At 53.6% G+C, this 18,531-nt stretch overlaps 1 protein-coding gene across 1 annotated transcript; it reads right to left on the bottom strand.

Annotated features, from left to right (window-relative positions):
* Window positions 1–2,562: 2,562 nt before the first annotated feature.
* LOC144266479 (zona pellucida sperm-binding protein 1-like) lies at window positions 2,563–17,743 on the bottom strand. Its single transcript, XM_077819918.1, has 14 exons — window positions 17,591–17,743; window positions 13,996–14,221; window positions 12,132–12,253; window positions 11,808–11,960; window positions 10,622–11,195; window positions 9,261–9,404; window positions 8,258–8,442; window positions 8,075–8,172; window positions 5,226–5,353; window positions 4,943–5,132; window positions 4,704–4,854; window positions 4,408–4,492; window positions 3,266–3,391; window positions 2,563–2,702 (listed from the first exon to the last, which is right to left on the bottom strand). Exons 1-14 carry the CDS (start codon window positions 17,741–17,743, stop codon window positions 2,563–2,565), a joined length of 2,475 nt encoding a protein of 824 aa, XP_077676044.1.
* Between the last annotated feature and the right edge of the window lie 788 nt (window positions 17,744–18,531).

Below are 18,531 nucleotides of genomic sequence, written 5' to 3'. Positions count from 1 at the left end.
CCTTACACCTGTGTCCCGTTCCTGCCCTTAGCCAAACATGATTCCAATTTCCTTACTCCCATTCCCCCCGCCCCACACACCCACCCACCACCATTTCCCCCACACACACCTGCCACCCACCCACCCCCTGATTGACTGCAGACTATATAGTCAAACTTGAGTTCTGCTTAGCTATACCTTAACCAATCATTTTACTTAAATTTAACTACCCAATCCTAACATATTGGTACATGATTAGCCAACCAATTATATCCCACCACCTTAATGAGTTTACACCCAGCAAAATTAATTATACAGCAGACAGAAACAATCACAGAACCAGACAGAGATTATACAGACAAACAATAGTTCTTGCCAGCCAGGATGCTATCAAACTAAGTTTCCTTTTACATTTGCTAGGCCCAATAGCACCTTATTTCAAGGTGACTAGTTTGGAATGTGAGGATGTGACCGGTTGCTTCCCAGCTTATGGCTGCTTCGCCAGAGGCCTTGGCCTAAGAACAGGGCCTCAGATTGTCACAGTAAGAGAAGGACCTTACACTGGCAGACAGAGGTATAAAAGAGAGCATCAAAATCACTAACTAGCTTAGTGATAAGAATACACCTAAATTCTTAAAGTACAGGCCTTTGCAGACAGGCCTGAATATCTATATCCTAACAAGGTTATCCATTTCTCTGGATATACTAGTAGCCCTTCTCCATATCTGGTCCAGTTTGAATTCATCTTACACATGGGAGACCAGAATTGCACACAGTATTCCAGATGAGGTCTCACCAGTGCCTTGTATAATGGTACTAGCACTTCCCGGTCTCCACTGGAAATACCACATCCGAGTATCCCATGACTGGGTGAGCCTTGTTCCCAGCTGCATCAGAGTGAAATCTCAGAGTCATCCTGTGATCAAGCAATACACCCAAGTCTTTCTCCTTCTCTGTTGCTTCTAGGAGAAGAGTGCCCGGCTTTCAGCAATAATTCTCATGGTTAGTCCCCAAGTACATGATTTAAGCACAGAAGCAACGGCCTTTACAACTACAGCACGATCTTTATGCTACTTTGAAATTTTAGCAAATGGCAAATTCATTGCCTTGTGCCTATAAACCACCAGGCTTCCATTCATTATTGTGCCAAGCCATCACACAATGCTTTTTGCAGGGAGTAACAAAAAGCATGATCCCTGCTGCCATCCTCTTACAGTCCAAGACTCTGACCTTGCAACACTCCATTTTGGGATGCAGGAGTACACAGGTGCACCCAGTCAGGCAGAGCAGGGACTCAAACCCATGTCTCCTAGATCTCAGGCGAGTGCCCATGCATTTCCATGAAGGGTTTTGAGGCATTGGTTTTGCCTACTGCAGAATGCACATTGACATTTAATGAACAGTTTGTGTTGCTTGGCCAGCCCTCAGCACGTGCTTAACTCCATGCATGCGTGAAGTCCCCATGACGTCATTACCATATGCACATTAAGTGTCTGCAGGATCCGGTCCCACAGTAGGCTACCCTAGAAGATGGTAGTAGAGGGATTAGAGCAGTTACGCCACATTAGCGTGACAGTCCCTGTGGGTTCTACAGTAGGTGGAGGGTGTTGACGTGGTAGGAGCAGTGGGAGAGAGGATTTTAGCTGTTGGAAGGGGATTTGGAGAGGAGCTGGAGGGCTGTAGTTTCCCCAGGCGAGATGGAAGGAAACTAATGCAAATGGAGAAGGGTAGATTGCCGTGTAGACAGAGGTGAGTGCGTAGATGTAGCCGAGGTAGCTTTGGCCTAGCCAGATCAAGCAGTAGAGCAACAGCAGCACAGGCTACCCACTGGAGTACGACCCAGAGTCCCAGCTAGTCTTGTATAGGCCATGCTTCCACTACCGTTATTTCAACTAGCTTGATGAAAGCTAGCTCACTTGGGTCTGTGTGCACGCACTACAGCCATGCTTTGGAGTGCCCCATAGATATAGCTTAAGGGTCAAGAAGCAGGAGATACCAGTTATGGGGCAGATCCCAGCTGTCAGGCAGGATGCTTAAGGTCTTGAAGCATCAGGTTTCCCAGTCACTAACACAATGGGGAAATCTTCTCCACCTCCTGTAAGCTAGGGGCTGGCCACAGCCCCCACAGAAGACACAAGGGTTTCTTGTTACCAGACTTAGGCTTGTCCCCCAGCTGGCTCACATGGACTTCATGTGAGACTGGCAAGCACCAGTAGTTCTTATTGCGTGCCCAGTGGAGTTAGAATCCAGCTATTCACAGTAAAGTTAATCAAAAAGTCTCTAGTTCGGCTGAGTGGCTTCTCCTCCCCCCAGATAGGACCCCAGGAGTGAGAGAAAGCCATTTGATTTACCTTGTCTAGTGCTAGCTTGCAGGCTTCTTCCTGTCCTCTATGCCACATCCTATTCTGGTTTCTATCCCTGCAGAGAGGTCTGTTCTGCTGCTGAATGGGGAAGAGCTACAAGGCCAGTAGTAGACCCCTGGCCTCAACAACTGCTGTTCCCTCCCCCAGAGGGACACACGCTACCACAAGACATTAGTGCACTCCAGAGATTTTATTTCTGCTCCTCTCCCTTATTTTACAGTCATCTGCCATGGAAGATTTGGGACCTTGTCATCCAGCTGCTTCTCCTATGGAGTAGTGTCACAGTAACGAGAGAAGCCACAACCACCAATGAAAGCATGGCCAGAAGCACCAGGGTCAGGTCCAGTCTGGAGACAGGGTCTGGAGGAGGAGGAGGAGAGGTTAAGACAATCCAGATTTCTGTAGGGTCTAAAGTGTGGAGATGACACCTAGACTTCCCTGCCCCAGTGGTGCTCCCCCTACCGCTTAGGCCAGCCTTCATCAGAAAGATACTTGAATTGTCAACTCACTTTTTAGACTGTGAGCCAGCACCACCATCCCATTGATAGCCATCCAATAGAGGGCAGAGGCAATGCTAGCCCCAGTGCATTGAGTGCCACAGAGGCTCAAGGCATACAAGTCACCATTGAGGTGCCATAGTGTCCCCCCCGCCTCCCCCAAGTTTGCTGGTTTTTGAGACATCCTATGAATGTCCATAGGATAAGGATAACACCCAACATTGGCCCACTCATAGGAAGCACTCACAGGTATGATGTCAGCCAGCATTAGCTTACATATGGATCATCAAGGAGTGACTTCTGCATATAGCCCCCCTCCCCCCATGAACATTTATATTAGAACCCCCTAGACAGCACTGACTTGCTGTTTTCCAGGTTACTGTGCAAGATGCCAGTTGTCCTACTAGGGTTTAACAGAAACCTCACCCTTGTTCTCATAGACGTGCTCTCTCCACGGCTCAGGGCTCTCCTGGAAGATCACAGGGCCAGGAGAACTCACCAGGTCCTGGGGCTCTCCTGTCCCATTGTTGATATCCAGGAACCGGCGGCCTCCTGGCAGATGGAATGGAGAGTTAGGGAGCTGTCTGTCCAGCGCACTCACAACCAGAGGGCCCATCGTGATGAAATGCAGCGTCACCATGGACTCAACCATGAGCCCTTACAGGCCTCCTGACAGGTTGTGGTACCAGGTATTAGATCTTCCCGAATTGCTTATTTGAAGTGTGGGAGAAGTTGGGAAGAAAGGCCATTTCATCAGGAGCAGCAGACGCTCCACTCTCCAGAGGCAATTTCTAGTATTGTCTCCTACATAGGGCAGTTGTAGGCGATTAGGCCATTTACCTCTTCGTGTTAGCCCATCATACCCTAGCTCGCGCTACAGGACATGGTAGAGGTACCTAACGAGCTGGGCTGAACGCCTTGCAGTCAGTGTATAGCACAGGGCTGGGCAAACTTTTTGGCCTGAGGGCCACATTAGCACCGTAAAACTATATGGAGGGCCAGGTAGGGAAGGCTGTGCCTCCCCAAAGAGCCTGGCTCCCTCCCAATTCCTGTCCCCCTGACTGCCCACCTCAGAAACCCCCTCTGCCCCCCAACTCCTTGTCTCCTGACTGCCCCCTCCCAGGACCCCTGCCCCTAACTGCCCCCTGGGACCACACCCCTATCCAACCCCCCGCTCCCTGACAGCCCCCGCTGGACTCCAATGACTATCCAATGCCCCCCCGAACCTCTGCCCAATCCAACCAGCCCCTGTCCCGACTGCCCCCTGGCACCCTCTGCCCCTTTTCCAATCCCAACCCCCTTATGATGCTGCTTAGAGCAGTGGGACCTCACAGCTCCTACCGGAGCAGAGTGCTGGAGGCGTGCTGAGGCTGCAAGGGAGAGGGACAGCACAGGAGGGGCTGGGGGCTTGCCTCCTCGGCCGGGAACTCAGGAGCTGGGCAGGATGGTCCTGCGGGTGGTAGTTTCCCCATGGCAGGACAGGCAGATCTCTGTTCACTATGAGTCCTCTGGTATTTGGGATGGGAGCTTGTAGAAACCCACACGGATTTCAGACCACTCCGACTTACTTGTAGCAGCTCCTGATGGGCACATGGTCCTGCAGGGCTCCAGCCGGGAGGGGTAGCAAGCTGAGGCGCTACAGTAAATGTACACCTAAAATCCACACAAGTGAGAATGGAGTTAGTGAGTGACTGGCCAGTGCTGGTAGGAAGCAGGAAGCAGATTCACAGCTATCAGTTTGGTTCTGCATGTGCAGCGCCTCAGCAGAGGCTGAGGAGGTCAGGACCTGACTCAGATAGGAGCTCCTGCCCCTGCACTCCGACTTCCCCCTCCTCACCCGCTTTACATGTGGGCCCCTTCTCACCTCTCCCTCAAGTGCCACCTGGGAGGCGGAGTCCACAAAGGCAAAAGTGGAGAGGACGAAGCGCTGGTGGTGAGTCGGGAAGGGCAGCTCAGATGAGGCCGGGCCCACGGGCACAAGCTGGGTTCTGTAGTTGTCTCCCAGGAACGGGCACCTGGGAGCAAGACATGAGAGAAGGGTGGACCAAGGAAACCGCCTTCCTCCTCCCCAAGCCATGCTCCCCCTCCATCCCAGCCACTCACCCGTCCACCAGGATGGGCCACTGCGGCTGCTGCAGGGGGTTGGCGCTTGGGGTGGCCCAGCACTGGTGCAGAACCAGAACCAGGGACGGGTCTGTTCTGTGCAGGATGCGAACCTCCATGTAGACAGAGTCCCTGAGCACCTTCACCACAGGGTAGTCTCTCTCTGTGAGATAGGATCTGTAGCTCGGGTCTGTGAGGGAGAGGGTAGGAGGAGAGCAGAGCTGAGACACCTGTGGTCCTTCAGGGGGATGGGATCTCCGTGCTGGAGTGAGGGGTCACCTACCTGTGGCGATGCGCAGCTCAAGCCGGAGGGGTCCTGCCTGGGTGACTGGAGCAGGTGTGGGGGGCAAGAAGACCTCGACCTGGACTGGCAGAAAGTCACTGGCATTGTAGATGCAGCGAGCATGGAGGCTGCACAGGAGAGAGCAGAGGGAGGAGACAGGGGCTGATGTTCTGTGACTTCAGATTGAGGCCACGTGGTTTCTGGCAGTGACCTTATTAGTGCTTGAGACAAGCAGGATCAGGCCCTATCAGTACCTGGATGGGAGACATCCAAGGATGCTAGTGGATCAACCCTTTTAGCAACTCAGATGTTCTTCCCTCCAACTCAGGGAGTCAGCAGGAGTGTCTGAGCACGGCCACATGGGGGCCTTCTCAGACAGGCTAGAAGCACCTGCTTACTTGTCCTCACATCTCTTTTGGCAGCATTCTCAATGTAAGCAGGGGAATAGTCCTGCTCTTGTGGGGAACTTTTCTGGCTTCTGCACTACCCCAGTGAAGTGGGCTAGCGAAAGGATCCGAGTCCTCGCTCCCACTTCCTTTATCCAGTGGCCTCCCTGCCCTTCAGGGCTCCCCTCCACTCTCCTGTCTGGCAGAGTCCTCGTAACCCCAACAAGGCTAGGCCCAGGATTCTGGGGGGGGGGGCTCGACCCCCAACCCTGCTGTGGTCACCTAGGACAGGGGCTAGGGTGTCCCCACTCCGGGGTGCTCTCTCTGCACTGGGCACTTCTGACCCATGACCATTACATACAAGGTAAAGCAAATGCAAGTTATTTAATCAACTATTTTAGAAAGAAGGAAACATGGGAAAGGTTAAAGGAAACACATGACCTGACTGTGTGACCCAGGCAAATCCAGTTCACATGGAGGACAGGACCTCCCTGGCCTCCTGACTCTGATTAGCCTGCCCACCCTGTCATTCAGGCTGACCTGGAGCATTGGCCTCTCCCCATTGTTCCTGGGGACTGTCACTCTCAGGGTCCTGATTTCCCATAGATCCTTCCCCTTTTAGTACTGGGAGCTAGCCAACCAGTACACCCCACGGAATGTTAGTAAGGGGGCAACAGTCCTTACATCAAGTTTGCCACCAACTGTTATCCAAGCTTTCTTTCTACCAACCCTGTAGGGAGTTATTAGTCCCTCAGGGTGGCCCCATGGAGCCCTTCTCGGGTCAGGCTGGCTGTGCCTACTTGTCATTGGAGATCGCACAGCAAGTGGCGTTTACAATCATAAGATTAGGATTGGAAGAGCCCTCAGGTGGTCAGCTAGTCCAACCCGCTGCTCAAAGCGGGACCAACCCCAACTAAATCATCCCAGCCAGGGCTTGGTCAAGCCAGGTATTCAGAACCTCTAAGGATGGAGATTCTGCCACTTCCCTAGGTAACCCATTCCAGTGCTTCACCACCCTCCTAGAGGGACAGTCCCGTCCCCAATAGCCATCCTAGACCTCCCCCACTGCAGCTTGAGACCATTGCTCCTTGTTCGGTCATCTGCCATCACTGAGAACAGCCAAGCTCCATCCTCCTTGGAACCCCTTCAGGTAGGGGAAGGCTGCTATCAAATCCCCCCTCACTTGTCTCTTCTGCAGACTAAATAAGCCCAGGTCCCTCAGCCTCTCCTCATAAATTATGTGCCCCAGCCCCCTAATCATTTTTGTTGCCCTCTGCTGGGCAATCTCCAAATTTTTCCACATCCTTTCTGTTGGTGAGGGCCCAAAACTGGACACAGTACTCCAGATGGGCTTCACCACTGCTGGTGAGAGGGGAATCATCACTTCCCTCCATCTGCTGGCAATGCTCCTACTAATGCACCCCAATATACCAGTAGCTTTCTTGGCAAGAAGGGCCCACTATTCATTCGTAGCCAGCTTCTCGTACACTGTAATCCCCAGGCCCTTGTCTGTAGAACTGCTGCTTAGCCAGTCGGTCCCCAGCCTGTACCAGTGAATGGGATTCTTCCCTCCTAAGTGCAGGACTCTGCACTCGTCCTTATTGAAGCTCAGATTTCTTTTAGCCCAATTTTCAATTTTTCTAGATCTCTCCCCCCAACTTAGTGTTATCCATTAACTTCCACCCTCAGCAAGCCATCCCATCATCCAGATCATTAATGATAATGAACAAAACCAACCCCAGGACAGACGCCTGGGGCATGCCGCTTGATACCAGCTGCCAACTAGACAGAGCTGTTGATTGCTACCCGTTGACCTTGATGATCTAGCCAGCTTTCGAGCCACCTTTAATTCATTCATCCAGCCCCTACTTCTTTAACTTGCTGTCAAGAACACTGTGGGAGTCTGTAACAAACTTTGTTCGAGTCAAGGTATATCATGTCCACCGCTTTCCCCACATGCACAGAGCCAGTTCTCATCATAGAAAGCAATCAGGTTGGTCAGGCATGACTTGCCCTTGGTGAATCCATTTTGGCTGGTCCTGATCACCTTCCTCTCCTCCAAGTGCTTCAGAATGGATTCCTTGACAACCTGCTGCAGGATTTTTCCAGGGACTGAGGTGAGGCTGACCAATGTTGGCATTTGATCAGACAACGTAAAACCCTGACTCTTGGACAGTCAGCTGCACAGAGTGTCCTTCCCTTCACAAAGCAAGATTTTGCCCCATGCCCCATTAGGGATCAGGTGCATATCCCCTTTTCTGAGTGTGGGGCAGCCTGAGACTGCAGGGAATCCACATCTGTAGAACATCCCCTAAGTCCTTTGGTGGTCAGGAGAGGCTGCTGGAAAATTGATGGATCAGATCTTTGCCAGGGGAAAGGATCTGGCCTCACGCTTCCACTGTGGAAGGGCTGAAGACTGCTCACCATCACTTCCTTGCTAGTCAACAGAGCAGGCCAACTTACATGAAGGTGCTGTCCCGGGTGATGGAGCCGTCCGGCCCAGTCCGGATGTCGATGCCAGAGATCAGCTGGTTCTCATAGATCAGTTTGTCATGGATCACCTGGAAGAGAGAGACATGGGGCAGGTTAGTCCCTCAAGACCCTGAGCAGAGCACTCACCCTGGCTTCCCGTGGGTGTCCCCTCACCTGGACTGTGGTGCCACACTGCATGAGGGGGAAGCGGAAGATCACAAAAGCCTCAGTCATCCTGATGGGGTCACACCCTGCCTGGGCATAGGCTAGCCGGACACTCTCCAGGATGATGGGGTGATCAGACATGTCCCTGGAGACCACCAGAACAAAGTGACCATCCAGGAGGCACTGAACAGTGACTGCAACACAAAGGAGCAGGATTAAGTATAGATGTTCCTGGTAGAGGAATTGGGCAAGAGTTCCATGCCACACTCAGGATGATAGATTGGAGAAGAGCCATGAGAAATATTAGAAAACAGGCCTTGTAGTGACCAAATTCTGTCTCTTTAGACAGAGAGAAGGTTAAGGGGTGACTTGATTACAGTCTAAGTATTTAAATAAGGTATAGATCTGAGAGCGAGGGTAGTTAACTCTTGGAATGGTTTGTCCAGGGTCATGGTGGATTCTCCATCACTGATAAGGCAAGACTGGATGTCTGCTAAGAGATCTGCTGGAGGAATTATTTCAGGGAAATCCTATAGCTCGTGTTATACAGGAAATCAGACTAGTGATCACAATGGTCCCTTCTGGCTTTGGAAGCTATCAAATGAAGCCCCATGGGGGTAAGTGGGTTTGTCTGAGACAGCATGATTGCAGCTCATGTTGTGCAGGAACGAGACACAAGCCGGCAGAGTTATCCATCGATCTGATGATGGAGCACCAGCCTGTACCGTCTGATGGTTCTTCCTCTGCCACCACACATTTGGTGTTGGCTCTCAAGATCTGCCAGGCATTGGGCAACTGAGGAGAGACCGTGATGTAGGAAGGAATCCCTTTGCACACAACTGATGCCAGCTGCAGCCTAGGGTGAGAGTTACAAAGACATTGCATCCAAGTCTAGTTCACCATGCTAGTAGGTGGTGACCAAACTCATCTGAGACGTACGGTGTGTCACCAAGCTTCCCAGGACAGAGATGACAAAAGGCTCCATAAACTGACATGAGGGCAGGTCTCCTACCTGTGTTGCCAAAGTAGCAGGGAATGGTGAGGTCAGTCTCATCATAACAGCAGCCAGCCTGGAAGCAAGCAGCTTGGCCTGGGGCATCCGCACAGGGCATCTTCCCAGCCACCACACGGCACTGCTCCTCTGTGAGATGCGCCCCTAGAACAGCAGGGTGTGGATTAAGGAGAGCTAGAGATCCTCTAAAGAGATCGCAAGAGACCCTTCCCCAGAGACTTTTTAAGATCTGTAGTGACCTCTGGACAAGTGGCTGACCTCAACACCAGTCCAACCCTCCTCCCCTTCCCCAAAGGGCTGCAAGAGCTCCCACAGTGGTCCTCCATCCCAGCTCACCCTGCCCCCCACAACCATAACCTCAAACCACATACCACCTCAGACAGCATTGTGCTCAGATCCCCACCCCTGTCCTCCAGATGTAGCATGTTGCCCTTCTCTGATAGCAGGCTTAACATGTCACTTGGAAATTCAGGCTCCTGATCTGCTGCTGTGTCAGAGGAGAGCCCCCACCTACACCCTACAGCCCCCTCAACACAGCCAGCAATGTGGTCAACTCTAATTTATCACTTAGCAGTTCTGAGGTGGGTTTCTCTAGCCATCTCATGAAATAGTGAGCAAACGCCTGCTCTATGAATTTTTCCTCTCTTGAAGTCACCATCTCCCTTTACGGATGATGGGGCAGAAGCTAGCAGGTTGGCCACCATTTCCCCATAGCCGATCAGAGGAAAGTGTCCCTCATAAACATGGCTGCGAATTTCTTTCATGAGACTGAAGCTGTACCTACAGGCAAAGTGGATGCCACTCTGGTTTAGGGGGAGGGCTAGACAGGACTCTAGGAGAGTGAGGGACTAAGAGCTGAGAAGAGCCTGTGTGAGACACATTGGGGGTGGGGGGAGAGGAGACAGATTGCAAGCAGATGTGGGGGTGAGATATGAAGGGATACAACATCAGATCCCAAACCCTGGGATAATGGAGGAACAGGGGAAGCCCCTCTGAGCAGCCAATGGCAAGGACACATTGGTGCATGTGTGACTGGATTTTGCGCCAAAGTAGCTCACAGACTTTGGAAGCAAGTGCCTTCCCCCTAAACTTCGAAAAACCAGAAGGCAAATAGCCACCCCTTCCCCTTCAAATAAACTGGGGGCGGGTGGGGGAAGAGCATGATTTCTAAACGAATCTCATTTTTGATTATGGCTTACAACACTGTCAACACCAGCTCTAACATGGCAGCCACAAGCAAGAGACAAGGTTCAGCTCCTCTGAAGACCACCACAGGAGTCAGAAGTGGACCATGAAACCTTCCATTAGAGGGGACCCACATGCACTCAAACCAGTTAGAGGTCACAGACACCCCCACACACCTATGTTGCTTGGTGGAGGATATATTTGGGGCACCGGGCGCACCAGGCCCGGCTGGGGCTGGGGCACCGGGCGCACCAGGCCCGGCTGGGGCTGGGGCACCGGGCGCACCAGGCCCGGCTGGGGCTGGGGCACCGGGCGCACCAGGCCCGGCTGGGGCTGGGGCACCGGGCGCACCAGGCCCGGCTGGGGCTGGGGCACCGGGCGCACCAGGCCCGGCTGGGGCTGGGGCACCGGGCGCACCAGGCCCGGCTGGGGCACCGGGCGCACCAGGCCCGGCTGGGGCACCGGGCGCACCAGGCCCGGCTGGGGCACCGGGCGCACCAGGCCCGGCTGGGGCACCGGGCGCACCAGGCCCGGCTGGGGCACCGGGCGCACCAGGCCCGGCTGGGGCACCGGGCGCACCAGGCCCGGCTGGGGCACCGGGCGCACCAGGCCCGGCTGGGGCACCGGGCGCACCAGGCCCGGCTGGGGCACCGGGCGCACCAGGCCCGGCTGGGGCACCGGGCGCACCAGGCCCGGCTGGGGCACCGGGCGCACCAGGCCCGGCTGGGGCACCGGGCGCACCAGGCCCGGCTGGGGCACCGGGCGCACCAGGCCCGGCTGGGGCACCGGGCGCACCAGGCCCGGCTGGGGCACCGGGCGCACCAGGCCCGGCTGGGGCACCGGGCGCACCAGGCCCGGCTGGGGCACCGGGCGCACCAGGCCCGGCTGGGGCACCGGGCGCACCAGGCCCGGCTGGGGCACCGGGCGCACCAGGCCCGGCTGGGGCACCGGGCGCACCAGGCCCGGCTGCGGCACCGGGCGCACCAGGCCCGGCTGCGGCACCGGGCGCACCAGGCCCGGCTGCGGCACCGGGCGCACCAGGCCCGGCTGCGGCACCGGGCGCACCAGGCCCGGCTGGGGCACCGGGCGCACCAGGCCCGGCTGGGGCACCGGGCGCACCAGGCCCGGCTGGGGCACCGGGCGCACCAGGCCCGGCTGGGGCACCGGGCGCACCAGGCCCGGCTGGGGCACCGGGCGCACCAGGCCCGGCTGGGGCACCGGGCGCACCAGGCCCGGCTGGGGCACCGGGCGCACCAGGCCCGGCTGGGGCACCGGGCGCACCAGGCCCGGCTGGGGCACCGGGCGCACCAGGCCCGGCTGGGGCACCGGGCGCACCAGGCCCGGCTGGGGCACCGGGCGCACCAGGCCCGGCTGGGGCACGTAGCGCATGGTCTCCTCTGGGGTTAAGTCACGTTCAGTGGGCTTAGGGCAGGTCATGTTCACATCATAGGTGGCAGCGACGGCCCTGGCGCTCAGCAGTTCCTCCACTCGGACTTGCAGGTGGTTACGCCCATCCTGCAATGTAGAGACACCAATCAGTCAGTATTGTGGCCTAACAGACTCTCTGTAGGCGCTAAGCACAGCGCCCCGCAGCTGCACAGGCTGCTGTGACTGCAGGTATGGACCCATCTCCAGCTTCTGTTGTTGCTCAGGTACACTGGGGTGAGGCGTGCCAACCCCCCTCACCTTCTTCTGCACATGACAGCCATTGTAGCCAGCTGAGAAGATCATCGCTCCTTCCTCGCCAGATGTGACCCAATGGAGACAAATGGAGCAGTTGGTAACTTCGAAGGGTGTCCCAAACTCATCTGTGGAGAGAGTCATACAGGTCGTGGGTAAGGAAAGCCCTTGATGAAGCTTAGCCAAGTAGCCATATTTGGAACAGTGACTGTGGTTTGTCACATCCTTCAGTTTAGTGGAGTTTAGCATGGTGGGAAGCAGCTCCAAAGGTACAGGACGGCCGTCATTTACCAAGTCTGACCTAGAGCCAGGAGTGTTAGGATATAGATGTTCAGGCCTGTCTGTAAAGGCCTATACTCTCAGAATTTAGGTGTATTCTTATCACTTGGCTAGTTCTAGAGGTATAAGAGAAAGAATCAAAATCACTGTCTGCTGGTGTAAGGGCCTTCTCTTACTGTGACAGTCTGAGGCCCTGTTCTTAGGCTAAGGCCTTTGGCTAAGCAAGAGAGGCAGCCATAAGCTGGGAAGCGAACGGTCACATCCTCACATTCCAAACTAGTCACATTGAAATAAGGGGCTATTGGGCTGTTAGGCACTATCAGGACAGGATTGTATTCCTATCACCTCCAGAGAAAGGGAAGTGCCTAGAAAATGTAAAAGGAAACTTAGTTTGATAGCATCCTGTCTGGCAAGAACTCACTCATCAATAGCTGGGATGTGAAATCCTCACTGCTATATTGTTTTGTCATTTATAGTTCCCACTTTGCTATTGTTTGTCTGTATAATCTCTGTCTGGTTCTGTGATTGTTTCTGTCTGCTCTATAATTAATTTTGCTGGGTGTAAACTCATTAAGGTGGTGGGATATAATTGGGTACATAATCATGTACCAATATGTTAGGATTGGTTAGTTACATTTCAGGAAAATGATTGGTTAAGGTATAGCTAAGCAGAACTCAAGTTTTACTATATAATCTGTAGTCAATAAGGAAGTGAGTGGGCGTGGGTGGGAGGGGATGAGAACAGGGGTGCGGAAATTGGAATCATGTTTTGCTAAAGGGGGAAATGGGAACAGGGAATGGGGGTAAGGAAATTGGAATAATGTTTGGCTGTGGGCAGGAATGGGAACAGGGACACAGGTGTAAGGCTCTGTGGTGTCAGAGCTGGGAAGGAGGACACTAAGGAAGGAAACTGGAATCATGCTTGCTGGAAGTTCCCCCCAATAAACTTCGAATTGTTTGCATCTTTGGACTTCGGGTATTGTTGCTCTCTGTTCATGCGAAAAGGACCAGGGAAGTAAGTGGGTGAAGGAATAAGCCCCCTAACAAGGAGGGCTGAGAGTGGCCGAGCCGAGCCAGGCCAGGCCATCCCATCCCGTGCTTGGGCATGACAACAGGGAGGTGATCGCCCACAGAGGGCGCAGGATCCAGGCATCTGGAGCTCAAAGGGCCGAGTTATACCAGAGCTTGGGATACCCAGCCACATTTTAGTATGTCCTTTTACAGTCTCCCCCCAGCAGGGTTCCCTCTTTACCCTCTGCTATTTTGTGGGTCACGGTCAGCAGGCTGTTGTGAGGAAAGACTTTGCTACCTGGATTCAACGGTTAGCGCTATCTCCAGTCTTTTCTCCAGGGGACAGAAGCCACAGACTCTCACTTCAGGAGACCAGGGTACTCAAGATTTGAGGGTAACAGCCAGGCCACCAAAAAGCACTAGAGTAGGACCTTCTTGTTCCCTTCCGAAAGCTCTCATTACATACTGTAGAAGTAAGAGGTTTCCACAGGAGACCCATAAAACCCTCCTGCATGTCTAAGAGGGCAGACAAGCAGGAGGCTTCTTAGCTTTCTTATGAAGCAGCCAGGCAGCTACTTACCCACAACTTTGAAGCGGACGGTGCGGCCCTGGCTGGGAAAGACCAGCAGCTGCATCCCATAGTCTCCACAGTCATACTCATGTTGCAAGACAGAGAAACTGACCCTGTGGAAGTCCCCCTGCCCAAGGGCTATCCTTAGGGACCAGAGCAGTACTAAGCCCACAAAATACCTACAGCCCAGCCCCATGGCTGAAGATGCTAAGAAAGAAGCCCTGTCTAGCAGCCACTTCTCATAAGAGGGGAGGCTGTGGGACTGGGGCTTTGTAGGGAGAGTGGTGGGGAGGGGGCGGGGTGTGAATCAGATGAGCAGAGAGGCAGCACCTGGGGAGCTGCCTGGTGCTGGGGAGGGGCCGGGTGAAAAGTGCAAAGCTCAGGGTGAAAGGGAAACATAACCATCGAACCCTTCAGCACTAAGACCCCCCTCCCATTGAAGCCTCCTGTTACGCTACCTTTTCAGTGTTGCCAGCTCTCAGGATTTTATTGCAAGTCCCATGGTAACTGATGTTTTATTTCAAGCCCCATCTCCTGGAAACAAGGAACTAGCTGAGAACCTCAGTGTGCATTCAAAAGAAAAATAAGTTTCTTGCCCGCACAGTTGCAGAGAAAAGCTTAAAAACAGGGCTCAAGCACACCCCAAGTGCCCCAAAAATCAGAAGGCCAAGTTGCCTGGAATCGAGGGGTCTAGTCAGTGTATCCTTCTGGGATCGGATGATTTAGTTGGGGATTGGTCCTGCTCTGAGCAGGGGGTTGGACTAGATGACCTCTTGAGGTCCCTTCCAAGCCTGATATTCTATGATTCGAAGCGGGCGGGCAGGCACAAGGTCGAGTAAGTGTGTAGGTGGCCATGGTATTGAATGAGGCCTTTTTCTTTCTTGTTCTGTGGGATTAGGTTATTGAAAAACTGGAGTGGATACAGAGAAGAGTCACAAATGCAATTTGCCGGCTGGAAGAAGTGCCGGCTAGCAAGAGATTCTCAGTGCTCAGTCAGTTTAGGTTATCGAAAAGGAGATCAAGAAGTAGCTCAAGTACAGTGCCCAAGTACATTCATAGGGCGAAAAGACTGGCTATTAAAGGGCTCTTTAATCGAGTGGAGAAGGGTAGAACAAGATCCAGCGGTTGGAACTTGGAGCCAGCCAAATCCATGGACGATGCGTTCAATAGCCTGGGGAGGCTGTACCTCCGCAAAGAGCCCCGCGTGGCCCTGCCCATGCTCCGCCCAAGGCCCCCTCCTTCTGCTGCTGGTAGTTGGCCCCAGCCCAGGCAAGCAGCCTGCTCCTCTTCCGGGAAGCCTGCTGGGCTGGGGCTGGGGCTAGCGCGGCTAGGACTTGGGGTGGCTGGGGCCGCACCACCCAGTTCTCCAGGGCTGGGGGGAAAAGGAGGGCTGCCCGACGCCCACCCAGTGGTCTGGTGCTGGGCAGCAGCCCACCCACCCAGTGCTGCGGGGCTGATGGGGCAGCCTGTCTGGTGCTCTGGGTGTGTGTGTGTGCCCTGACGCTTTGGGGCTGGTGGTGCTTGGGCAACCTGGGATTGGAAGGCGGGGCTGGTAGCTGTGGAAGGGAGGGATTCTGGGCTTTGGGGTGGGGCCTGAGGCTGAAGGGTGGGCCGGGCCAGGGGCTAGCCTCCCCAAGCCTGTGGTTCACCCACCGTCCATGGCCAAATCTATGGTAGACGTAAGGCACACATTTTGAAGGGTGACTAACCCTTGGAACAGACGACCACTGGAAGTGATGGATTCTCAATCAGGCTATGTCTACACAGCTGCAGTGCTGCCCTGTAGTGCTGACACATACTGCAGCAACGCTGTCGTAAATCCACCGCTCCGAGAGGTAGGACGATGACAGACTTCTTCCAGTGAGCTCATGGCATCTACCCTGGGAGAGAGGTTGGATTAACTACGTCTCTCAGGAGGGTGAATTTTTTACAGCCCTGAGGGATACACCTGGGTCAACCTAACTTTCTAGTATAGACCAGCCCACAGGCGGCCTGTCTGGAAGACGCTTTACTCAGACACAAGTTATCGGGCTCCATGCAGAGGAAACAGGGTGACATTCTCTGGTCAGTGCTCTGCTGGAGGTCAGATTGGTTGATCTAAGGGTCCCTTCTGGCCTGAAAATCCATGAACCTATGAAAAAACCCCTCAAGTGTATTTTTTTGTGTGAAAAATCTCGAGATTTTTGCAGCAATCTCTTGATTTTTGGCTCTTTGGGGTTGGGGCTCCCCGTCTCATCTCCCTCGCTCTTTCTGCCCTTCTCACTGCTGAGAATATCGCCAACCCTCAGCGCTCAAAAATCATGAGTTCCCCCAAACTCCTGAGCGTCCCTTAAAAATCATGAGATTTTTAAAAAAACAAATTTGTGGCTATTTTAAAATGCTTTTCTGGCTTTTGAATCTGCGGAGGTCATGCTTTGAAGCTTCTCTGTCTCTACAGTTATTATGTATTTGTATTCCTGCAGTGCTTAAGAGCTCCGGTCATGGAGCAGGACCCCATTGGGCCAGGCACCATACAAACATAAAACAAAAAGATGAGGCTTGAAACCCGTTTTTTAAAAGGAAAGCTGATGTTCTGGTATGTTCACCTGATTCCAGAAGCTGGAGCTTTAAGAAAAGCACAAAGTATTGCATCACTCACAATAACATGATGAGAGTTGGTAACTCCGTCTCTGCTTCTTCCCTACTTCCCTGTTGTGTTGTGAACACTGGGGCGGGGGGGCATCGGGGGAGGAATGTAAAACTCACTCAGGGATGCTTTATCTTTGCGGCAGGGCAAGCAAGGTGTGTAGAGAAACTGCTCCTGTGACTGGGGAATGGAGAACGGGCCCCTGAGCCTGATGCTAACAGCTGCCAAACACGCCTCCCCCACAGCTCTGCTAGTACTCTTAACTCTGACCTACACACATGCTGCTAGTCTGGTCTTCTATCCCACTGCTCCGCACCCCCTTGCCCTGTATGTCAATCTCTGGCTTGCAATTTTAACTGCTCCTGCTTGGGCCCACACTGAGATTTAAACTCCATGATCTTCAGAGCGAAAACCAGGCGATTCTGAACGAAAAGGACTAACCATCTCTAGGGAGTGGCTGTAGCACTCTCATTAACATCCATGTGAACCAGCCCCTAGAGAGCAACAGATCCCCAAGCTCCCCTCATGCGGGCGACATCGTCATCTCCGTACAGGTGTAGTCCTGGCCCCCAGTCACCCTGGTGCTTTATCCCTTCACCAACCCCATAAGGGACACCTGCTGAGACCTAACATTACATGTCATACCTTTGGAAGGATCAGGCCTCCTCAGTGCTGAGTAGGGGGATCTGTGGGCAAAACCCAGGAGGTCCAGAAAACAGTGGTGTTAATTCACTAGGAGTCACTGTGTTCTGTCTGAGTCAGTGTTGGAACAGGGCTCTGGCGTGGTGCCAGGGGCTGATGGAGGCGCCATTGTTCTGATGAGGTGTAGAACTGAGGCCCATGATTGTTAATGATTTTATAGCTCTTTTAAAATAAGATTAAGGGGGTTAGCCCTAGTGGCCTGTGCAGAGTCCAAGTTAGGGGTGAAACTAGTGAAAAAGCAGGGAGGCCTCATACCAGGCCTTGAAGAAACCTAACCTGGCCAAGTATGGAGCTCCACAGACCGAGGCAGGCCTCAGCCTGAGCTATGTGAAACCTGAGGATGGGATGTAAGGACACCTCAATAGGCTTAGGCCTCTTGAGCTTCTCTTGGCTGGTGGTTTTCCTAGACTCCGTCTGTCTTTTTCTCATGGCACTGCTACCCCTCAGTACGTTTACAGTACAAAATTATTTCAAAATTATTCTATTCGAATTTTCGGAAGCTATTTTATACGTTCGGTCTTCTGTGTCCCTACTAAAGCGGGTGAATTTGGCAGACTGCGTCCACAGTACCAAGGCTGGCATCAAATGTCAGAGCGGTGCACTGTGGGTAGCTATCCCACAGTTCCCACAGTCCCTGCCGCCCATTGGAATTCTCTGGTAAGCTCCCAGTTAAGCATGATGGGGCAAAAACATTCTGGCGGGTGTTTCTGGGTGTGTGTCACCAGAAAGCTACGGCAGACAATCGTTTCGCCCCTTTTTGGCATGCAGACGCCATACTGCTTTCAGCAGACGGTGCACCGCTGCTCTCCTGCTACGATGAATCCACCTCTCCAACTCAACTCTGCTCGGCCATTGTGAATCGAGCAACACAGCTTCTGCCGCCAACTCTGCTCTCCTGCTATTGCCACACTTGCGAGCTTCTCCATTTTGTCTGTCCTGGGCTCCCACCTCTGTGAAAGCCACAGAAGACAACCATTGTCAGTCTTTGTTCGGCTACCGTGACCCAAACAGCACAGCTTCCGCTGCCACTCTGCTCTCCTGCGTTTCGCACCCCTTTTCCAGGATTACCCGTGCAAGCGCCATAGCCATGGAGCCCGATCAGATCTCTGCTGCATTTTGACCACTGTAAATACCTCATGCATTATGCAGCAGTATGTGCAGTACCTGCAAGACTGGGCAAGGAAGTGATGACAGCGCGATTACTATACTGATGAGGA

Source organism: Eretmochelys imbricata, chromosome 6 (assembly GCF_965152235.1).
Source record: "Eretmochelys imbricata isolate rEreImb1 chromosome 6, rEreImb1.hap1, whole genome shotgun sequence".
NCBI classification, from domain to species: domain Eukaryota; kingdom Metazoa; phylum Chordata; order Testudines; family Cheloniidae; genus Eretmochelys; species Eretmochelys imbricata.
Note: the sequence above shows the minus strand (reverse complement) of the source record. Positions and strands in the feature narration are given on the sequence as shown.